The sequence below is a fragment of the Geotrypetes seraphini genome, chromosome 19 (assembly GCF_902459505.1).
Source record: "Geotrypetes seraphini chromosome 19, aGeoSer1.1, whole genome shotgun sequence".
NCBI lineage: Eukaryota > Metazoa > Chordata > Amphibia > Gymnophiona > Dermophiidae > Geotrypetes > Geotrypetes seraphini.
This window is the reverse complement of record NC_047102.1, coordinates 34,023,370-34,044,383: the sequence shown is the minus strand read 5'-3', so window position 1 is coordinate 34,044,383 and position 21,014 is coordinate 34,023,370. Positions and strand designations below refer to the sequence as shown.

Here is a 21,014-nt window from a genome sequence, read left to right as displayed (position 1 = left end):
AGCACTTTTAACCCCTTGTATTAATTCATTCAGCACTGGGATCAGTTTAAATCCCTCACTGAGTACGTCTGCAGCCATTTTATTATGTAACTTTTTCTAAATTGACACTGGAATTAGTGTGTGGACAGTTTAGTTTCAGAATCTACTGGCTTTAATTCTAACCTTTCCCCTCTCACCCTCAAAGTGCTCATAGTTAGAACTGATACAACTCTTTCTAGAATAGGCCGTGAAGATTGTCTGCCATTGTGTGTTGCTTTCTCGCCACAAATCTCATTTCTAGTGCGCTGTGTCTAGTAGTACCTTGAACAGCAATGGCATCTGAACCCACAAGTTGCTTGCAGAAATCAAACCAATGATGAATACACCACCCCAGTAAGAGCATGAAAGTATTTTGAGTAATGCTCTGGATGATTAGAAAGTTATAAGGTCACTCTCTTGATCTGTTTATATTTGTGGTATTTTGTTGAGTGAACTTCTTTTTTCATTCTTGTATTATGCTTATTTAAACTGATAGGGTCCCCCAGCATCTACTGAAGGCATGTGACAGTGGTGGCTTTGGGTTCTGTTTTATTCTCCATTAATTCAGTCCCAGAACACACAGACATCTGGTCTTGTTCTGTTTCAGAAAAATCTATTTCAGACTCTAGAAAATACCTGGATTTTGTGAGCTTTTCTCATAAGAACATAAGAATAGCCGTACTGGGTCAGACCAATGGTCCATCAAGCCCAGTAGCCTGTTCTAACGATGGCCAATCCAGGGCAAGCAGTGGCTTCCCCCATGTCTTTCTCAATAACAGACTATGGGCTTTTCCTCCAGGAACTTGTCCAAACCTTTCTTAAAACCAGCTACGCTACCCGCTCTTACCACATCCTCTGGCAATGCATTCCAGAGCTTAACTATTCTCTGAGTGAAAATTTTTTTCCTCCTATTGGCTTTAAAAGTATTTCCCTGTAACTTCATAGAGTGTTCCCTAGTCTGTGTAGTTTTTGACAGAGTGAAAAATCGATCCACTTGTACCTATTCTGGTCCACTCGGGATTTTGTAGACGTCAATCTTATCTCCCCTCAACTGTCTCTTTTCCAAGCTGAAGAGCCCTAACCTTTTTAGTCTTTCCTCATACGAGAGGAGTTCCAGCCCCTTTACCATCTTGGTCGCTCTCCTTTATCTTTTGTATTGTTCCAGCCAGGCTTGGCTTGTGTGTTGTTCCTCCGTGCTCCTTGTTTGAACTGCTCCTCTCTGGCTTACTTTGCTAGGGTAATTACCGTAGTATCTGCTTCAGGTGTGAGCTTTGATCTCATTGGATGAAGTTTCTGAGGATGAAGTTTCTATTAGCAGCAGCTTTCAGGCTAGGGAACTGGCTAGCTTTTGGGACAGGAGTTCCCTGTTTAGTTTTCTTGGCTAGTCCTGCATCTTGCTGTGCCATATTCATCCTATTAGCTGTCTCTCTAGATAGGTTTTTGCCTGTTTCTGCTTCTTTCATTGTGCGAGCCTAGGCTTAGCAATAGGCTTATGGCTGTCCACATTTGTCACTTCAGGATTTGAAATGTTCATTTGTTTATTCATTTTTCTATACCGTTCTCCCAAGGGAGCCCAGAACGGTTTACATGAATTTATTCAGGTACTCAAGCATTTTTCCCTGTGACAAAATGTTGATGGCAGTAGCATCATTTTGATAATGTTTCAGAGCTCTTTCCGTTGCCCTCCTTCTGGTGAAATCTTCCATTACAGTGGTTCTTGACTGCTTTTGTACAAACTGAGGGCTGCCTACTGGGAAGAAGGTGAAGTGGAAAGATGAGCAACTTGTGGTTCAGATGTATAACCCTGAACTACTAGACATATTTACAAGAAAGAAGATTATCGAGGTAAGACCCTAATCCTTTCTTTCCCAGCTTGCTTAAGCATGTGTGATCGCTTTTCATCATACATGCTGCTCAGTCAAACCAAAGTGCAGAAAATGCAAAAATTAAAAGAAAGGGAGAACCCACCTATTTATCCATGTGTTATACAGAGATTTGTGGTGAAGAAATCTAATATGCCAAGTATGTGCTGCTGTTGGAGTCTGTTATCGTAGAAGAACATCTTTTTGTGTGCCTTTGGCCAGCAAAATTTCTGGAGTCATTTTAGGTGGTGGGATAATGATTGCCAAAAGAGAGAAGGTAGTACATAAACTTTTGAGACTACACAAATGTAAAAGGAAGTTTCTGAGGTCACCATAGCTCATGGACATCCCTTTGTTGGCTCTCTAGACAATCTTTGCACCTATAAAATCTTCAGTTTTATTCAGGATGATGCTGATACTAGAACCACATGAAAAAGACCTGTAGTACATGAATGATACGGAATCATTACAAAATTTTGTATTTGCTACCCATTTCCACAGAGAAATCTTCTCGTTATGTCTCGAATCAGAAACCCATTTTTAGTTACCGTATTTCCCCATATATAGGCCGCGGCCTATACATGGGTTTTACAAATCCGTGTATGGGGTGCGGCCTAGTTATATGGGGCGACCTATGCAGCGATTGTAAATCATCCCCTCCACCCCCGGTACCTTTTTCGGAGCCCCCTGGACGGCGGATGGCGAATCTCCATTGGTGCAGGGCAGCCACGATCTCTTTGGCATCCGGCCTGCCCCCGTACCGCTTGACTAAGTGGCTGACGTCAGTTCTCGTGAGTTCCACAAGAGCTGACGTCGGCCATTCAGCGGACGGTGCGAGGGCAGGCTGGATGCCGAAGAGATCATGTCTGCACTACACTGCTGGAGATTCGCCATCCAGGGGGCTCCTAAAAAGGTACCGGGGGGAGGGAGGAGATTTTAAAAGGCAGTGGTGGTACTGGAAGATAAGCGGCTTATCTTCCGTTTTTTAAACGTAGGCCGTGGCCTATGCAGAGGGGCGGCCTCTATGTGGGGAAATATAATAGCTGCAGTCATCAAGCTTCTGTTGTCCCTCATTCATTTGGTTCTAGGCTTAAGTGGGTATTGGATCTCTCTTAAGATTTCCCCTTGTAATTTTCCTGATTCTGAGACTTTGATACATAATTTCACCTGCTCTGCATATGGTTTGGTCTGCATTGTTCATTTTTATCAAAAATGTCTTTACACATGTAATAAGAAGTCATTTTTGAGTCTGTGGCAACCATAACTGCAGCAGGGTATTTAGGGAATAGATGAGCAGGATGTTAAAGTTTCAAAAATAACTCAAATGAAAACTGTTTACAGAATACAGGGTCTCTTTCCCTGTTTGCTGTAGGGACTTTGGAAACATACAGTTTGCAGTGGGCAGTGTCATTTTTTTTCATTGAAATATATTTAAATGGAAGGCTTGTTTTCAAAACCCTCTAAGTCCAATGCAGCTAATACGGACTGAGTGGGTTTTGAAAATAAGCCCTTCAGTTGTTGATTCTGCAAATCACAGTTCATTGATCTGCGACAGAAACTCGTTTGCCAGGTAAGTACTTTGGTATTAATAGGACTGTGCTCCACTTCCCTTCCTCAGGTTCTTCACAGTTGCCTGTGCCCAGGGGATTCTATCAGGTTATATTATCTCCCATTGCACTCCAGTTCTTTTAAAAGGAAGTCTGCCTTTTAATGTGTGGTGACAATCTGCAGGCTTCACATCCTCTATTAGCTGTGGCCCTTGAAGTGTCTTTCTTTTGTGATGCCTCCTGTTCTGCATTGGGGCACAGGTCCTCTGCTAATAAGTCCTGGGCATAGTAGTTATTTTGAGGTTCTGACTCAGAACATTGAGCTGGGGGTTTAGAGCCGATGGCCTCTTGGAAGCGCTTACAAGGTGATGCTGGGGAGGAGGTATCCATGGTCCTACTCCAGTGTGCAGGAGATTAATGCTGTGTCTTTTCCCTGTCTTCTTCCTCCTCCTCCTCAGGGCTGGAGTACTTTGCTCTGGGTAAGTGTTTTCAAGCGCCTTTTCCTCACCCCTAGAGCACTGATCTTTGCACGCTTTTTGCTGGCTGCTTTCTCTTTTTGTGCAGGGCATTATGCTGGGATGTCACAATATATTAAACATGAACCTTGAAGAAGGAGCCTGCATAATTACTTATCATGTATTTTGTACAAAGAAATGCAACAAAATCATACAATCAATTAAAAATACAGTTCTTTCTTTCTTTCGGTCAATATATTTATTTCATGAGCTTATATAATACTTAAGTGTTTAATCCAGTTAGCAAGGAGAATACAGTGTTAGCCCCCTCCCCCCTCTTGTGATGGCATCATCGGACCCACTATTTAGAGGATTTGTCCTAATTTTGAAATTTATGCTCATAAATAGATTCTTTAAAAATATACTAGAGCTAGTACATATATTTTTGCTTAAAATTTCACTGAACTCTTTTTTTTTTTTTAATTCTTTATTCATTTTCAAAATTACATTCAATCACATTAACAATAAATATATCATTTAACATTCTATCATTTGTACAGTACATAAATTTTTTATCCCTCCCCCTTCCCAGCCCTCCCTACCATATATTCCATAATCATATAAAAAACATATTAATAAAATATCCCTCACCCTACCCAAATTAATTGATACATTAAAGGGAAACATTTTCAACTAATCCTTACAAAATTTTGCTAATGGTTTCCATACATCCTGAAATTTCTTGAAATACCCTCTTTGTACTGCAATAAATCTTTCCATTTTATAGATAGGGCACAAAGAGTTCCACCAAAAACTGTAATTTAGTCTCCTCCAATCCTTCCAATTATGTTTCAATCATTTTTTATTACACAAAAGTAACAATGTGCGCAACAAATCACATTTTTCAGAACAGTACACAACTCCAATCCCACCCCCCAAACCATCCACCCTCCCACCCTGGCAGCAGCGGTAACAAAGATCAAATAAAAGTGATGTAATAAAAAGTGGACCAATTAAGTTTTCCAAATTTGGTTTTGAACATAAGGAGTAAAAGTCAAGCTAAAAGGATACCAACATTGAGAAAACAAGCGTCCAGCTTTGGTCGACATATCCACCACATCTTGTCGTTCCAATAGCATTTGGTGCAGCATAAGTGCTCTCCATTGAGGTATGGTTGGAGGTTGTGGTGAAAGCCACTGCAACAAGATGCATTTCCGTCCCAGCAATACAGTTTTTCGAAGGAAGGCTGCGCAGCCTGGTTTAGGCGGGTGAAAACGAATCTGCATGGTGAAAAGGAAACTGGGGTGCAGTCTCCAAGAGCAGTTCCAAAGTCGTGCCACCAGAGACACCAATTGTATCCAAAAGGACGATATCAGGGGGCAAGTCCAGAACATGTGTCCAAACGATGCCATAGGACCAGCACATTTCCTGCAACAGTGTCCCGCACTGATCCCCATCACATGCGCCCTCTTTGGTGTGTAGAACGCACGCAATAGGAACTTGTAGTTACGTTCCCTCTCCGTCGATGACACTGTAGTGGCCCTTCCCAGGCTTATACCTTTACGGATCATGTCCGCTGAGACAGGCAACTGGAGGTCTGTTGACCACCTCTGAGCCAAGGTGGAATAGTCCAAAACACCAGCACGTTCCTGTAGCCACTTATGATAGAATCGTAGTGATACGGGCTCTTGAGCTGTGAGGGAAATTGCCTCCTGCAGTCTGTCATATACATCTTCCCGTAGCATCGTCGGAGTCAAGGCCTGTAAATAGTGTTGAAGTTGCTTGTATGCAAACCAGTCTGTGTCTAATAAGCGAAACTTCGTCTGCATGTCCATAAATGAGACAGGAGAGCCGGTATGTTGCACAGTCTGTGACACATATTGAAGGCCCGCCTGGGACCAGCGTCGAAACACTGTAGATTCCAAACCAGCAATCCTTCCAATTATATGTAATTTGCTGAATGGCAACCCCAGTCATTATAAGTAACAATTTATTGTTGTTCGCAGAAATCTGACTTTTTGCTCTCATTTCCATACCAAAAATCACAGTATCATAGGATAAATCAGAAATTTCACTGAACTCTTGAATTTAGAAGCACCAAAAGTGGGTAGCAACGGGCAGATTTAGTACAGGAAAAATAAGTTAGGAACTTAGACTGACTTTCAGTCCTATGGCAGGCCTAAAGTTTTGAACAAACAAAGGGAAGAACCAACTAAGTCAGCAGTGGAGAATACGAAACAAAAACAAGGAAAAAAACTGCAGAAATACGTACAATGATGCAGGCTAAGTTTATTGTATCAAATAATTGAGTGTGGTTAATAATACCACCTTAAAAACAAACCATAGGACCCGACACGGTCCTTGTTTCGGTTAACACGCCTTCATCAGGGGTCCCAGATTGATAAAAGATCAAATAGAACCGCCTAAAGTTTTGAGCATAACTTTCATAAGAAGCGCCATCTCCGGATCAGACCTTCGGTCCATCAAGTCCGGCGATCCGCACACCCGGAACTTTTTGTTGAAAATAAGGCATACATTTTTTAGGTTAATTTATGAGCCCAGTGATTTGGAAACCTTTCAGGCTTGTCTGTGACATATTTAAAATTAGAAAGCAGCAAGATGAAAAAATGAAAAATAAAGTGCTACTTTTTAGAACATGATTTTTAAAGGGAAACATATTGTATTTTATTGATAACATCACTATTTCCCACATGTGGAAATACTTCAACATTGAAAAAAAGCATAAAGAAATATAAACTAGGTAGCATGAGGCCATCTTTGCCTTATCTTCTCTTAAAAGCTCAATTGAAAACATTAATTTCATATTTCAGCCAATTTTAATCAAGTAAGACCGTTTGGATGTGCATATTTGATTTTAGCCTTCAAGCAAATTAACTCATCTTTTTGGAAGGTTCTCTTCGTAATCATTCTTAGATTTTATGCATGACCATGCATCCCGTTCCCTCTGAACTATCAGGCTGGTCCCCAAAATTGCCATCACAGTAGTTATTGGCAGAGATCTGTCAACATCATCAAGGCAAATATGCTATACAGTTTAACAGCAGAGTGACTAGAACAGAGAAGGTTAAAGAAATCTTACTTGGCATAATGAAGATTCTCCCTAGGGTGGGATAGAAAATTTTAAATAAACTTGGAAATAATAAAAATTTGTCCCACTAGGTTTCTTCTGGGCTACCAGCACAATTAGAACCAGCCTCTGGTCTTAATTCAGGACTACATGGGATTTTTTTTTTTTCATCCAGTGATTGGTTTGAGAATCGCAGGCCATAGCTTCCTCGGTACATCTTGAGAGCAACTATATAACAGCATGCTGTGAGTAGGCACTTATAGATTGATCTACCTAGGTACTGTTTTATGAAAATAAGTACATTACTACTCTTTAAAATACCATGGCGCTGACAGAGAATGCACTGTAAATGACAGCGCCATACTTATACCTGCTTGGGAGGAGTAAGTAAAGGCAAATACATTACGTACTTATGCATATAGATTAAGGTATTTCATAATCTATGTACTTATATGTGATTTTGCTCATGGGCATGTACAAGGATAGAGTTTGGGGCCAGCATGGGCAGATTTACACACCATTATGTCTATCTACCTTGTAATGATATTATATGATGTCATTAACTGGTGTATGAGGCTACATAAGTGACGGAATGACTTTATGAAATTATTTCTCTTGTGTCTGGCCATAGTTGCTGCCATTGTGTATTGGCTGAGTTTTCCCCCCCCTTCTCCTTTTGTGGGGAGTGGGAGGGATATGACCACTCTAACCCCTAGTTTTGGCCAGCAGAAGGAACAGAAACCAGGTTCAGGAATTATGACCAAGTGTTCTTCATAAGCATGTACAGCATTACTACTGAAGTATCAAGGTATTAAAATGTTTCTGGGGAAAAGGGGGATGTATGAGGTCTGTTCAAAAAGTTCCAGGACAGTGAATTTTCGCCAATGGGAAGTTCTTTCGAGACACGCTAGATGGTTGAATAGCTTGAAAACTCACAAGTAACCTCCTTTTTTCCTGTTTGTTGATATCTGTTTTCGTCTGGGTGACAGCAGTTTTTGTGAAAGTGTGTTTTCATGATCGGCTATTTTTCATCATGTGCGACTTCAACGTGCAGCGCTACAGTGTGAAGTTCTGTTTAAAATTGGGTAAGACCACTGCAGAAACTTATGAAATGTTGAAAGTGGCTTATGGGGAACTTGTTATGAATCATGGAAGGTGTTTTGAATGGTAATCAAGCTTCAAAAATGGTCATGAATCATTGGAAGATGATTCGCGAACTGGAAGACCATCAACGTCAACTGATGATGATCATGTTGATCAAATGAGGGTTCTTGTGTGCGGTAATCGGTGATTAACTGTTAGAGAATTGGCAGAGGAATGCAACATCTCCATTGGATCATGCCACAACATTCTAACTGGAATGTTTTGTATTGCAGCAAAGTTTGTTCCATGATTGATGACTGACGACTAGAAGAACAGCTGCAGAAAAACACAATGACAGTTCTTCCCCATCCACCTTACTCTCCTGACTTGGCCCCTGCTAACTTCTTCTCATTTCCTAAACTTAAATCTACGCTGAAAGGAAAGTGATTCGCCACCATCGAAGACATAAAGCAAAATTTGACACAGCAACTTTTGGCGATTCCTGAAGATGTATTTAAGAACTATATCCAGATGTGGAAATGACATAGGGAAGGGGAGTACTTTGAAGGGGACCCAATGGAATAAGTTGTAAGATTGCTCAATATATTTTTTTTAATAAAATCAGTCCTGGAACTTTTTGAACAGGCCTCATAAATATCAGGACACTTCTTTCAGTTTCCTTTTCTTATCCTGCTGAATGTCAAAACATTGTCATTCACTGTTCAGGTGTGCAGATGTGATGCATACATGAGAACATGGCACAGCAATGCTAGTTTACTGAGATGAGATTGGCTTACCATATATACTCGAATATAAACTAATCTGATTATAAACTGAGGTAACCTCACCCAACAAAAGGGGGGAAAAAGTTCACTTGAATATAAACTGGGGGATTTATATTCAATTGCCCTCCTTCCCTCCCTCCCTCCCTCCTTCCTTCTCTTCCCTTCCTGCCCATCTCTGCACGCAGCCTCTGATGCCCACTTCATGTGTCCCTTAAACCCTGGTGGTACAGCAATGAGCCAGGTCAGGAGCAATCCTTCATCCTGTCCCGGCTAGCTGTTGACCACCCTGCCTCCTGGACACATTGCAGACCTCCTATGAGCCTGCTTTAAGCCCTGGTGGTCCAACAGTGAGCCAGGAAAGGAGCAATCCTTCCCATGTCCTGTCCTGGCCTGGCCTGTCACACGACTGCTCCGTGAACTTGCACAGCCATATCTGATTATAGCTCTGCACGGGACAGGAACGAAGAAAAATTGTTCCCGCCCCGCTTCGCTGCTAGACCACCAGGGCTCAAAAGGCCATTCTCTGAATTTCTTTCATTTGCACCTGAAAATATCTCTGCTGCTTGTTAACTTCGTAAGGATTGGATATTTGTAAACAGTCCTCACAGATTGGTCTTGATCGACAACTTTGATGCTGAAGGATGAACAAGTTCATCCATCATTTGAACGTCTCACATTAATGTATTTATGTTCAGAGCTTTCTGTTAGTTGCTCAAATTCTATGCTGTGCATGTGCAGGACTTTGCAGATGGGTATTCCCCAGGTTAGGTTTAGTCTGTCTGGTACTGAATACCTCCTGGTTGCCTTTATGAACATCGTTTATCACTGGCTTCAGAGATGGGTTATGGTACTGATTGTTTTGTTCTCTCGAGCAGGTGTACAAGTCATGCCCATACCTAGATTTTTCAGCTACACCTCTAATTAGTTTATTTTCTAATTGCATGCAACTCTGCCACACGCCACCCAGACTTTGCATCTGTCCATGCCTGCTGACCAAGTACACACATTACTTTTTATGCCGGTCAGAATTTGATGAGAGTCCATTTATGCAGAAAAATAGTTGTAAAATTACCTTTTGATTTAATGGTCATATTTGGATGCATCAGCATGCCTTGCTAAGGCAGTTCCAGTAGGCATTTCAGGGTGTTCTTGAATGAGGCTTTTTCTGGGACTTATTACATGGATTGGAATGTTACTTAGTTCTTCTCATTTTCTACTTCTGTTTAATATAATCCTTGACCCTCTTGGGCCACTGATCTACTTATTTGGGTTCAACACCTCTTTTTTTATGCAGATTGAAGCATTAGAAGCAGATCTAAGGGAGATTATACTACATCTTAGTAAGTGTCTAACGGAGGTGTTATATTTTAATAATAATATAATTTATTTCTCATATACCGCCAAAGCCATAGAAGTTCGAGGCGGTTTACAGTGAAGAAGAGCTGGACAATCAGCGAATGGGTACAATCAGAGAAAAGGTACAATCAGCAAGTACAATCAGTAAGTGGAACAATCAGCAGAATAGATACAATTAATAGAGGTAAGAAGGGGGGCTGGAGCAATGTAAGGGTCAGGAGAAGGTGAGCAGGAAGGGAGGAGAAAGGAGGTCTAGGGGGGAAGGGTAGGGTAGGAGTCTTGGGTTACAAATCGGTTAAATAGATTAGTTTTTAATTGTTATTTATGCAATTTTTCTTAAACAGCAATTCACAAGTATCCACAGCAATGTAGCAATACAGAAAGAAAAATATTATCAAGAGCATTTAAGTAAGGAAAGCATCTTTCCATTCTTCCTTAGGCGACAAAAAGAAAGTGGAAAGCAGTACAAAAAAGGAGATCAAAACTGAGGGGTGGGGAAGGGGAAGCTATGGAGCAGTTTTAAAGGCAACTATAGAACTGGGCATATGAAGTTAAATGCACCTTGTGTGTTAGTGCACAAAATAGTGTACTCCTTGGAGAGGCATAAGCATGACTCAAACGTGCCCTTGTAGCAACTTATAGAATACTGTTCGTTATGCACATGGCACAGCACACTTAGGTACAGCAATTTACATCTGCCATTGAGTTGGCATGGGTTTACAGTAGTATTCTAGAATGGAATTGGGCACCCAGATGCCCTCTTATAGGGGAGATACTCTGTGACTGAATTTTACCCTTTGTCCTTAAAGTCCAAAGCCCAGGGCTAGGATTCAATCCAAACTTGGCCTATGATGAATGGTAATTTCTTAGAAATCTGGGAGATGAATCGGAATTGAGGGGTTTTGTTTTTTTAAAGATTGAGATGAATTACTGGAATCCCTAGTTGCTAAGGTGTTCCAGAGTGCATTTGCTAAATGATGCCTGATAAACCAACGAAGGCCATTTTAACATCAGTCTTCTATTTGTTCTGTTGTCCGTGTACTAGTGTTTAGTGGATTGATCTATTGTAACTTTAGCCTGACTCAAAGAAACCCTCAAATCTATAAAAGGTAGGCACTTAGCCCAAAGTGCCTGCGCTAAAAGTGGGTGTGGTTAGGGGGGGGGGCGGATCATGGATATGTTTTCAAGTTAAGTACCTCTTTGTGAATCAAGTGCCGTTAGGCTAACTTTAGGCATCGTAAACCCTGGCATAAATTGGGGACGCTTAAATATTAGGATGCTAAGTGTGAATCTCTTAAGTTTTTTTTATAGACTCGATGCCTATATCTGCACCTAAATTTAAGCGAACATTAAAGAAATCAGAGCCTGAGTGTTTAAAGTTGAAACCTTTGACCTAGGGCCGGTGCAAAGACTTTAGCCACCCTTCAGCTTATTTTAGACCTGTTGTGCCCCCCTCCAAGATTTTGACCGTTAAACATAGCAGTCATGATCATCCCTTAAACACTACACCTCCATCATTAGGCAGGTCCCTATGCCGAGTATCCTGTGTCATGGCAGAATCCACCTTAGGTTGCTCAAAACTGCTGAAAAGCAAGAGCCAGTGGAGAAAGCTTGGATATAGCTTGAGAGAGCTGGAACGAGCATCCTGAGAATCCTATTGTTCTGTATCCAGACCAAAAAGCTGGGAATGGAATGGAAAAAAGAGGACAGCACATTAGAACGGTCCATGATCGAACACTGACTTGGAAAGAGGAGATTCCAATTTTATTTTATTTTATTCTCTTTCAGAACTCCAGCAATAAAACGATGGACAAAGCCTGAGTGGGCTCCCATTTCGGTGGTCCTGGCTTTCTTTCAGGCAGGCTTAGATAAGGGTTTTGTGGTAACCTCCCTTGAAGTTCTGGTAGCAGGCTTTTTGTGCTTCCTGCACATGTGACGAAGTTTCTGAGAATGGCGCTTCATTTACGGACTCCCTTGTGTCATCCTTTTCCTTTGTAAACTCTTACCATTGTTCTACAGGGCCTTGTGGAAGCCCCATTCGAGCCACTGACAGATGCTTTCTTCTGGATCTGACGCTCAGACTGTCTTTCTTGTGGCCTTTGTCTCGGCATGGCATATTTCGGAGCTTCCGGCTTTTTCGTGCAGAGACCTTTTCTCTGTATTACAGACGCCAGAGTTGTTCTCCATACTGTGCCTCTCTTTCTACTGATGGTAGTTTCTGCTTTCCATGTTAACCAGGAGGTTCATTTGCTTGCGTTCCATTCTACAGGTTCAGAGCACAAGGATCAGATCTTACGCAAGTTGGACGTCAAGAGAGTCTTGCTCCACTTTTAGAGAGGACTAATGATTTTCGGATATCTGATCTCCTGTTTGTCCTGACTGCTCTGCCTCAACATAATCGTCTGTGTCTGCCACTTTTTATGGTCTGTGCTTTTATAAAAGTTGATAACTTTTTATTCAATTTTTTATTACTTTTAAAGATCGAGTTAACATCATATATAGATATACTAAATAAAGTAAAATCCTCAATAAGAAAGATTCAAATCCCAAAACTTAGAAGGCATGACTATACCAACATCAACTTCTATATCAGATAAACGAGAACAGAGCCCAAAATAATTTCTGAAAACTGGCAGAAAAAAGGATATTGAGAGAAGAAAAGAAGTGTGGCAGATTAAAAGGCTCAAATGAAGTGGGCATTTTGGTAGGAATGTGGCACTTTTAATGGCAGCATGAATAGTATGACTTAGAATTCACTTGGGCACACTGCTAAAAGCTGCTTTGCAGTATTCTTTTTTATTCCAATGGTGCTTTCTAAAAGATAGATATAATATCTGACTTGCTGTTACTGTAATATTTGCCCCTGTTGCAAGTGTTGTGGACATTGAAAGCTGATTCTCTTATTCTAATGAATATGCCAACTTCTCTGGAGACAGTTGAGCTGCCGATCAGTTCCTCATCTGATGACATTTCCACACTGCTGCCCAACAGTGACAAAAAATGACCTATCAAATAAATATAACCTTGAACCTTGTGGCTCAAACTGATTCTCCAGAAAGTTATCTTATCAGAAGCTTCACAGCAGAGGATCATGACCCTAATTGTGGAAAATGAAGAAGTTATGATCCCCTGGAGCATCCCCATCCCACCAGATAAAAAGCTGGATACCAGAAAAGCAGACTTAGTGGTAAAAGAGAAAAAAATGCCTGAACATTAATCATAGAGGTGTCAGTCCCAAGCAGTTACTCTGTGGATAGAATGGAAAGAGAAAACATAAGAATAACCTTATTGGATCAGACCAATGGTCCATCTAGCCCAGTAACCCATCTTCACAGAGGCTAATCCAAGTCACAAGTACCTGGCAAAAACCCAGATAGTAGCAGTATTCCGTGCCACCGATCCAGGGCAAGCAGTGGATTCCCCCCTATCTGTCGCAACAGCAGACTATGAATGCATTCCAGAGCTTAACTATTCGCTAAGTGAAAAAATATTTCAGCCTATTGGTTTTAAAAGTATTACTCTGTAACTTTGAGTGTCACCATGTCTTTGTAAATCTTGATGCAAAGAGTGAGGGGCTGGGAGTGGGAACAAATTTATAGGGGGCTGCTGGTGTTGGAATAGGAGAAGAGAGGGAACTGAGGATGAAGAAGGGGTATGGGGTAAAGAAAGAAAGGGCTGCTGGCAGGGCCAGAGGGTGAACAATGGAAGGAAGAAGGAGATGCTGGCTGGCCTTAGTCTCTAATAGCTGGGGTGGGGGGGGGGGTGTCCAGCTGACCGTTTCCCAGGGGTGTTGGATACTCTTGATACCATTGGGCCAACCCAGGAAACATATTTGCCCTTCCCTATATATACACTCTCTTCCATCACATACCCCTCAGTTCCCCAAATATCTGCACAACTCACCCCAGCACCTTCCTCATATACTTTTACACCACATATTCCCATGAGCACACGCCAGTTATATACACAATACTTCAGATATCATCTTTTCTAATTACACAGCTGCTGCCAGCCTAGTATGAGACACACTTCACTGTGTGGAGTTCATTGTGTGAATGTGTTAAGTTCCTACTTACCAAGTAGTAGTTTGTCAATGATTTTTGACATTCTCCTCTAATTGTTCAGATAGCAGCTTGAAATATCTGTAGCAGATATATTTTCCCCAGCCAACTACTGTATTTTTTGCTCCATAAGACGCACCCTAGATTTAGAGTGGGGAAACAAGAAAAAAACCATTCTTAACAAAATTGTGTACTAATATATACCAGGCTGTGCACCCAGCCCCCCCCCCCCACTCCTTGCTAGGCTCTGCACCTGTCCCTCCTCCCTGCCAGGCTCTGCCCCCTGCCCCCCCCTCTCTCTGTGACAAACAGTAAAAGGAAAATAGAGCGACCAAATTCAAATACAATACTTCATGTGACAAAAAAATAATGCTTCTTCAATAGTTTTTTTAAACTCCATAAATTATTCTGCTGACGGATATTTGATGGAAAGCTTACTCCATTCGATACACGAAAATATATATAGTACTCAGTAATAGCCGTCATTATGCTCCATGTTACCTGTTCATGCAAAGACCCCAAACCCTAAGCCTGATAGCCCTGGGCCCTTGCGGAAGGAAGCGGCTGTTGCTTAGGTTTCCATAAACAGCCCAAGGCCGAAGCTGCAGTGCTGCCCAAATAGGGGCCCGGCCTGCTCCCTGCACCTTAGTGATCCGGCCTCAGCTATACTTCTCCACCAGGCTGGGCAAGAGACAAATTGGTGAACTGTTTTTGAACGAGATAATCTTCTTCCTTCCCTCCCTACCCTGATCTCAAGCCTTTGACTGGAAGTAGAGAAGTCATGAAATTTCCCCTTCTCTCCCCCTCCAATCTCCACCAAGCATGAGGGCAGAAGAGAAGATCTCTGGCTTATTGCAGGCCTGCTGATAAGTTCAAGTTTAATTTATTTGATATACTACAAAATTTTCCAAGAAATCTAATTGTAACCAAGATTTAATTTAAAAAAATAAATTTTAATTATTGTAGGTCCGGGATGCTGCTTTGAAGGGTTGGACACTGTGGGGTCTGTGCCGTGATCGTGCCGGCATAAAAAAACTCCCCCAAAAACTGTTGTTATGGCTGTCCTGATAGTTTTTCAAAGTGGACACTGTGTAGCTTGCCGGTGTTGCTCGTTGCCATGGGGTGGCTGAAACTGAGTCCGGTGGCATCGGCAGGAAGTAGGCCTGCTTGAAGACGCGGCAGCCAGAGAGTCGCAATTACCAGGCGCTCCACCCAATCCCCCACTGTGTTATAACTGGGCAGTCGCCGTAAAGGAGAAGTCCGAGGACTCGGCAGTTGTGGGCAAGAGTAGATGCTTGTGCGGTGTGTGGCGATGTTTCCAGCTAGGAGCACGTGCCAGCGAAATATACCCATTGAGAGAGAGGCATAAGCGCTCTCTAGAATTCTGTTTTGCTCTTATGAAAAATGGCGACGCAAAACCCACGCTTGTCCCCCCCGGGCGGTTCTGTACAGCAGGACCCGAGTGAGTATTCGCAGCTCTACAGGCTGCTGCAATGGTGCTTTATCCCTTTCATCAAGTGCTACTCACCATCTCCTTGGGTCTCTGCATCTTCAATGTGCTCCTGAAGTTCTTCAGAGGAGCAGGAATTGGCGCATCTGCGCGAGAGAGCATTTTAAAAAAGGTACCAGGCGGGCGGAGGTGTTTAAAAAAAAAAAAAAAAAAAATTCGCTTCATAAGACGCACCCACTTTTTGACCCACTTTTTTTGGGGAAAAAAGTGTGTCTTATGGAGCGAAAAATATGATACTTTCTGAAAAGCCTTTGGGCAATGATAGATATTGGCAAATTTCTTATAAGTGATGTCAGAGTGGCTGGTGAACTTTATCTCCTAACATTTCCTGCTCTGAGTTGGACATACTAGAATGTTCCTGTTCTAATTGCTCTAATTAACTGGCTTATAGGTTTAACAGGTTTCTAGTTTTGTGAATCCTGGCATGAATGGCTCTTTACCAGATGGCCCCATAGCCACCATTTTCACAATCATGCTCTTCCCAGTTCTCCTAGGCATGTAGGTATTGTGACATCCTCAGCTCACTCATCATTTATATGTACAGATGTTCAGTCAAGTGCCAACAAAAATGGTCAAAAGATTTGTACATTTTGGTTTTACCATGCTTCAGAAAATTGTAGAAATTGTGTACGGTTATTCACACTGTCATACTTACCGTGACCAATTTCTTTCCCATCAATCCATTCCCTGCTCACACAGAGGAATGGATGTGGATGCCTTTTCTTTTGTGTTGTTATGAATACTGGTGCTGATGTCTGAAATCTGTTTTGATGCATGTAATCTGGTGCTGATGACTATGCATTAAATTGGACTCTGGAAATAACTCCCTTGTGTGTCTGACCATAGTTCCGAATAACATGAGCTCACACATCAATCATCTGCCATCTAAGAACTTGTGTGAATCAATGCGTGAACATGGCATTCAGGTGCAAGGCTCAGCCTGCATATTTATAAATCAGCTATACTGTACTTGAGTAAATGCCACTTAAATTATTCTATAACTTTTTCTTTCTGCTAAGCATGAATTAATGAGAGAAAGCCAACATGGATTTAGTGAAGGGAAATCTTGCCTCACCAATCTACTGCATTTCTTTGAGTGGGTGAACGAACATGTGGATAAAGGTGAGCCAGTTGATATTGTATATATGGATTCTCAAAAGGCATTTGACAAAATACCTCGTGAAAGACTTCTGAGGAAATTAGAAAGTCATAGGATAGGTGATAATGTCCTATTATGGATTAAGAACCATTAAAACATATTCTCTATTTTCTATCTTTCAACCAGTTCTTAATCTATAGTAGGACATTACATCCTACCCCTTGGCTTTCTAATTTTCCTCAGAAGTCTTTCTTGAGGTACTTTGTCAAATGACTTTTAAAAATCCAGATACACAATATCAACTGGCTCACCTTTATCCACATGCTCATTCACCCCTTCAAAGAAATTCAGTAGATTGGTGAGGCAAGATTTCCCTTGACTAAATCCATGTTGGCCTTCTCTCATTAATTCATGCTCACGATCCTTCTGACTTTTTGGGTTTTAAGCAGGAGGTGTCAGAAAAGTTCTATGTTTTGTCATTTTGTCCTTTATAATAGTCTCTATCAATTTTCCCGGCACTGACATTGGACTCACCGGTCTATAATTTCCCGGATCACCTTTGGAGCCCTTTTTAAAAATTGGCATCACGTTGGCCACTATCCAGTCTTCTGGTACTATGCTAGATCTTAAATAAAAATTACAAATTCCTTCCCAAAAAAGCACAATATATACTCCAAGGATACGGAGGATATTCTGTCCTTTCACATAAGTGACATTATTCAGTGGAGCCTGGGTCGGAGAAATATAAACAAATCTTGAGTGCTTTCTTAGAAGGGATTCTTAGCCCAGTCCACAGGACACAACCAGCCAGTAAGATTTTCAGGATATCTGAAATGAATATGCATGAAAGAGATTTGCATGCATTATCTCAATTGTATACAAACCTAACTCATATACTGTATATTCATTGTGGCTATCTTGAAAACTTGACTGGCTAGGTGTTTCCCGAGGACTAGGTTGAGAACCAGTACTCTAGAGCAAGGTTTAAAAAAGGTTTGGATAATTTCTTAAAAGAGATGGCTTGGGGAAATCCACTGCTTATTCCTAGGATCTGTTTTATTACTTGGGATCTAGCTAGGTACTTGTGATTTGGGTTGGCCACTGGGCTTTGATGGACCTTTGGTCTTTCCCAGTATGGCAATTCTTATAAATTATGTCATTTAACTGTCCTTCATTTAAATCTAAAAGCAGCTTCTGCGGCTTTTTTTGGTCATTGAATTCAGTTGCCGGTTGTCTAAGATATTGGTACTAGCATTTTATAAATGCTGTTCCATCTAGTCTCAAGCTTTTAGAGAATGACATGGAGACAAAGTTTTCCCCCGTCCATCCAGTCTGCCCAATAGTCACGTTCATTATTAAGACAATGTATTTTACTTGTTAAGTTCCCCTTTAAGATGCCTTCCCCTCCCCCGGAGATAGGCAAGACCTGCACTCAGATGATGTGGATATGGTATAAGATACGCATGCTTGCTCCTGATCCGTCTTTGCTGTACATAGACCAGTCTTTGCACAATTTAGATTGCAAAAGAGCCTTAGCCTTCTATTTAAACTAAAGCTCATCTTCTTGTTTCTTTTGACCCCAGTATACAATTATCTAATTAAAGAGCAAATTACATCCTTTCCACTTACATTACATTACATTAGTGATTTCTATTCCACCGTTACCTTACGGTTCAAGGTGGATTCCACAAGAATTATCATGATGTTATGAAATACATTTGGTGGATTACAAGAGAATTGTCAAGATACTAATAAATGTCTAATGAGTGGTTTGAATGTTTTTGATTTGCTGTGTAGATGGTGTTTTGGGTGAAGTTTGGTTGGGTTCTGTGATAAAGGTTTAATGTACTTTGAGTTGTCTGTCCAGTTTTGCTGCTCTGGTGGCTGACTTGATCCTGAAAGAGCATGCCAAGACTCATAACAGCAGAGCCATGGGATGTCAGTAGCCCATCTGAGATCAGTCTCTGTGGAAAAGATATGCATGGTGGTGACATGGCGTTCTGTCTATACATTCATGTCATTTCAGTGTTTGAAAAGGGATTCCTGATGCAGCAGTAGATTTGGCGTTTTGTCTTCTGGAATCTCCTTTAGATTTAGAAACTCTCTAGGCTCATAGTTATTACTTACAGGCTGCCTTTGTTAAAAAAAATGTTTGTTGTTGACAAAAACATACCATCCTTCTTGTTTGTCTTCCTATCTGAAAGGACTGAATATATATGGTTCGTCATCAGAGAAAGTAAAGTTGCTTATAGCGTGTTCTTTGAGGACAATACCCAGAATTCACTTACCTCCCAAATGAATTCTAGTGTCATTGTTGTTCCATCTTTTCTTCATTCCAGAGGCCGTTTGTACTTCTTCTAGTTAAAAAAAACACACACCAAAAAACATAATTTTGGGATTTCATTCAAAATAAATTATTTTGCCAGCCTTGCTTTGTCTTTACTAGTGTACAGTTATTGATTTTAAATGGAAGAATTCAAATCTAAGGCACTTGACCGAACAATAAATTACTGGAAAAGCAAACTTTGCCTTGTACTGTACTGCCTGTGCTTGCACTCTTTGCTCCACTCAGCATTCATTCATTCATTCATTCATTCATTCATTCATTCATTCATTGCTCATATACTTAATTGCCCAATGCCATTGCCTCATTCACAGCTTAATGTCTTCCTTTAACTGTTGACATGCCTCCTGCTTTTATCCACTTGTTGCTCACAACCCTCATGTGATTTGTGCACAGTATTTGTATTTTGGGATCAAAGGTATTTTGCAATTGTCAGGGGGGGGGTTTGCATGGGCAAAGATTGGGTAGCGTAACAAATACGCACAAAAATTATAGCATGCTATAATTTACACATGTTCTGGCTAACATTTAGCTGTGGGCATTTATACCTGGTGTAACTAATTGTGCCATGAATATAAACATGTTTTCTGCCAAATGCACTACTATTCTATAAAGAGAAATGTGTGCCTGTTTTCCTTTATTGAATAAGCTTGAAATAGACATATGCTTACCTTCTTATCCAAGGGGTCATCTTTTATATTTTCTATAATTCTGGTTTACTGTTTTGTTAAAACAAGCTTCTCTGAGGAGAAACTGGATCTCTTTTCCCTGGAGAAGAGGAGACTTAGAGGGAATATGATAGAGACTTACAAGATCATGAAGGGCATAGAGAGAGTAGAGAGGGACAGATTCTTCAAACTTTCAAAAAATAAAAGAACAAGAGGGCATTCGGAAAAGTTGAAAGGGGACAGATTCAAAACGAATGCTAGGAAGTTCTTCTTTACCCAACGTGTGGTGGACACCTGGAATGCGCTTCCAGAGGACGTAATAGGGCAGAGTACGGTACTGGGGTTTAAGAAAGGTGGACAATTTCCTGCTGGAGAAGGGTATTAATAGAGGATTACTGCACAGGTCCTGGACCTGTTGGGCTGCCCCGTGAGTGGACTACTGGGCATGAAGGACCTCGGATCTGACACAGCAGAGGCATTGCTTATGTTCTTATGTTTAATAGGATAACAATGGAGAATGTTGCTGATGGAGCCCAGATATAGGAAAGCTCTCCCTTCATGTTTCTAAAAATCTTTTTTGCATCAGGGCCAACTTATGGTGGTGCTAAACTTAACACAAATTATTCTTTACTGAATAAAGTGAGAAGTTTGCTCAATACTGAGGATGCTCAAGGATTCATTGCACCCTTAGCTAGTGCTGCCCGATTCAGGAAAAAATATTTTGATTCGATTCTGCCTTACCTACATTGGCAAACTAGGGAAATCTCTACTTTTCAAAATTACTGAGTTGTGGAATAATTTTTCTGTTCAACTGCATGATCTCTTTCCAACTATTTTGAAACCACCTGAAAACTTGGATATTTTCAAAGTTGTAAGTTCCGCTCCTCTCCAAACCATTCCAAATTCATATTGTACTTGTTCTCTTTTCTAATTTTTGTAAACCTTGTCGAGCTCTATTGTTATAGAGAAGATTTGGTATATAAGCCTAAGGTTTAGTTTAGTTTACTGACTTATCATTGCAGGTGTCTTTAAGAAATGCATGTATGTATTAATAAAACAAACGGAAACCAAGTGAGTTAGATGTAGGCTCTTATTTCTTTCATGCCGACTTGTGACTGTTAGCCTTACAGGAAAGTAA

At 41.0% G+C, this 21,014-nt stretch overlaps 1 protein-coding gene across 5 annotated transcripts in view; it reads left to right on the top strand.

The window, feature by feature from the left end:
* Positions 1–21,014, top strand: part of TOLLIP (toll interacting protein) — a 77,517-nt gene that overhangs the window by 35,796 nt on the left and 20,707 nt on the right. For 2 of the 5 annotated variants that reach the window (XM_033928283.1, XM_033928286.1), the window contains exon 6: positions 3,886–3,906. The exons of the other annotated variants lie outside the window; for them this stretch is intronic. In XM_033928283.1, coding sequence (XP_033784174.1) covers positions 3,886–3,906 — 21 coding nt within the window. The remainder of the gene's footprint in view (positions 1–3,885; positions 3,907–21,014) is intronic. 5 annotated transcript variants of the gene reach the window in all.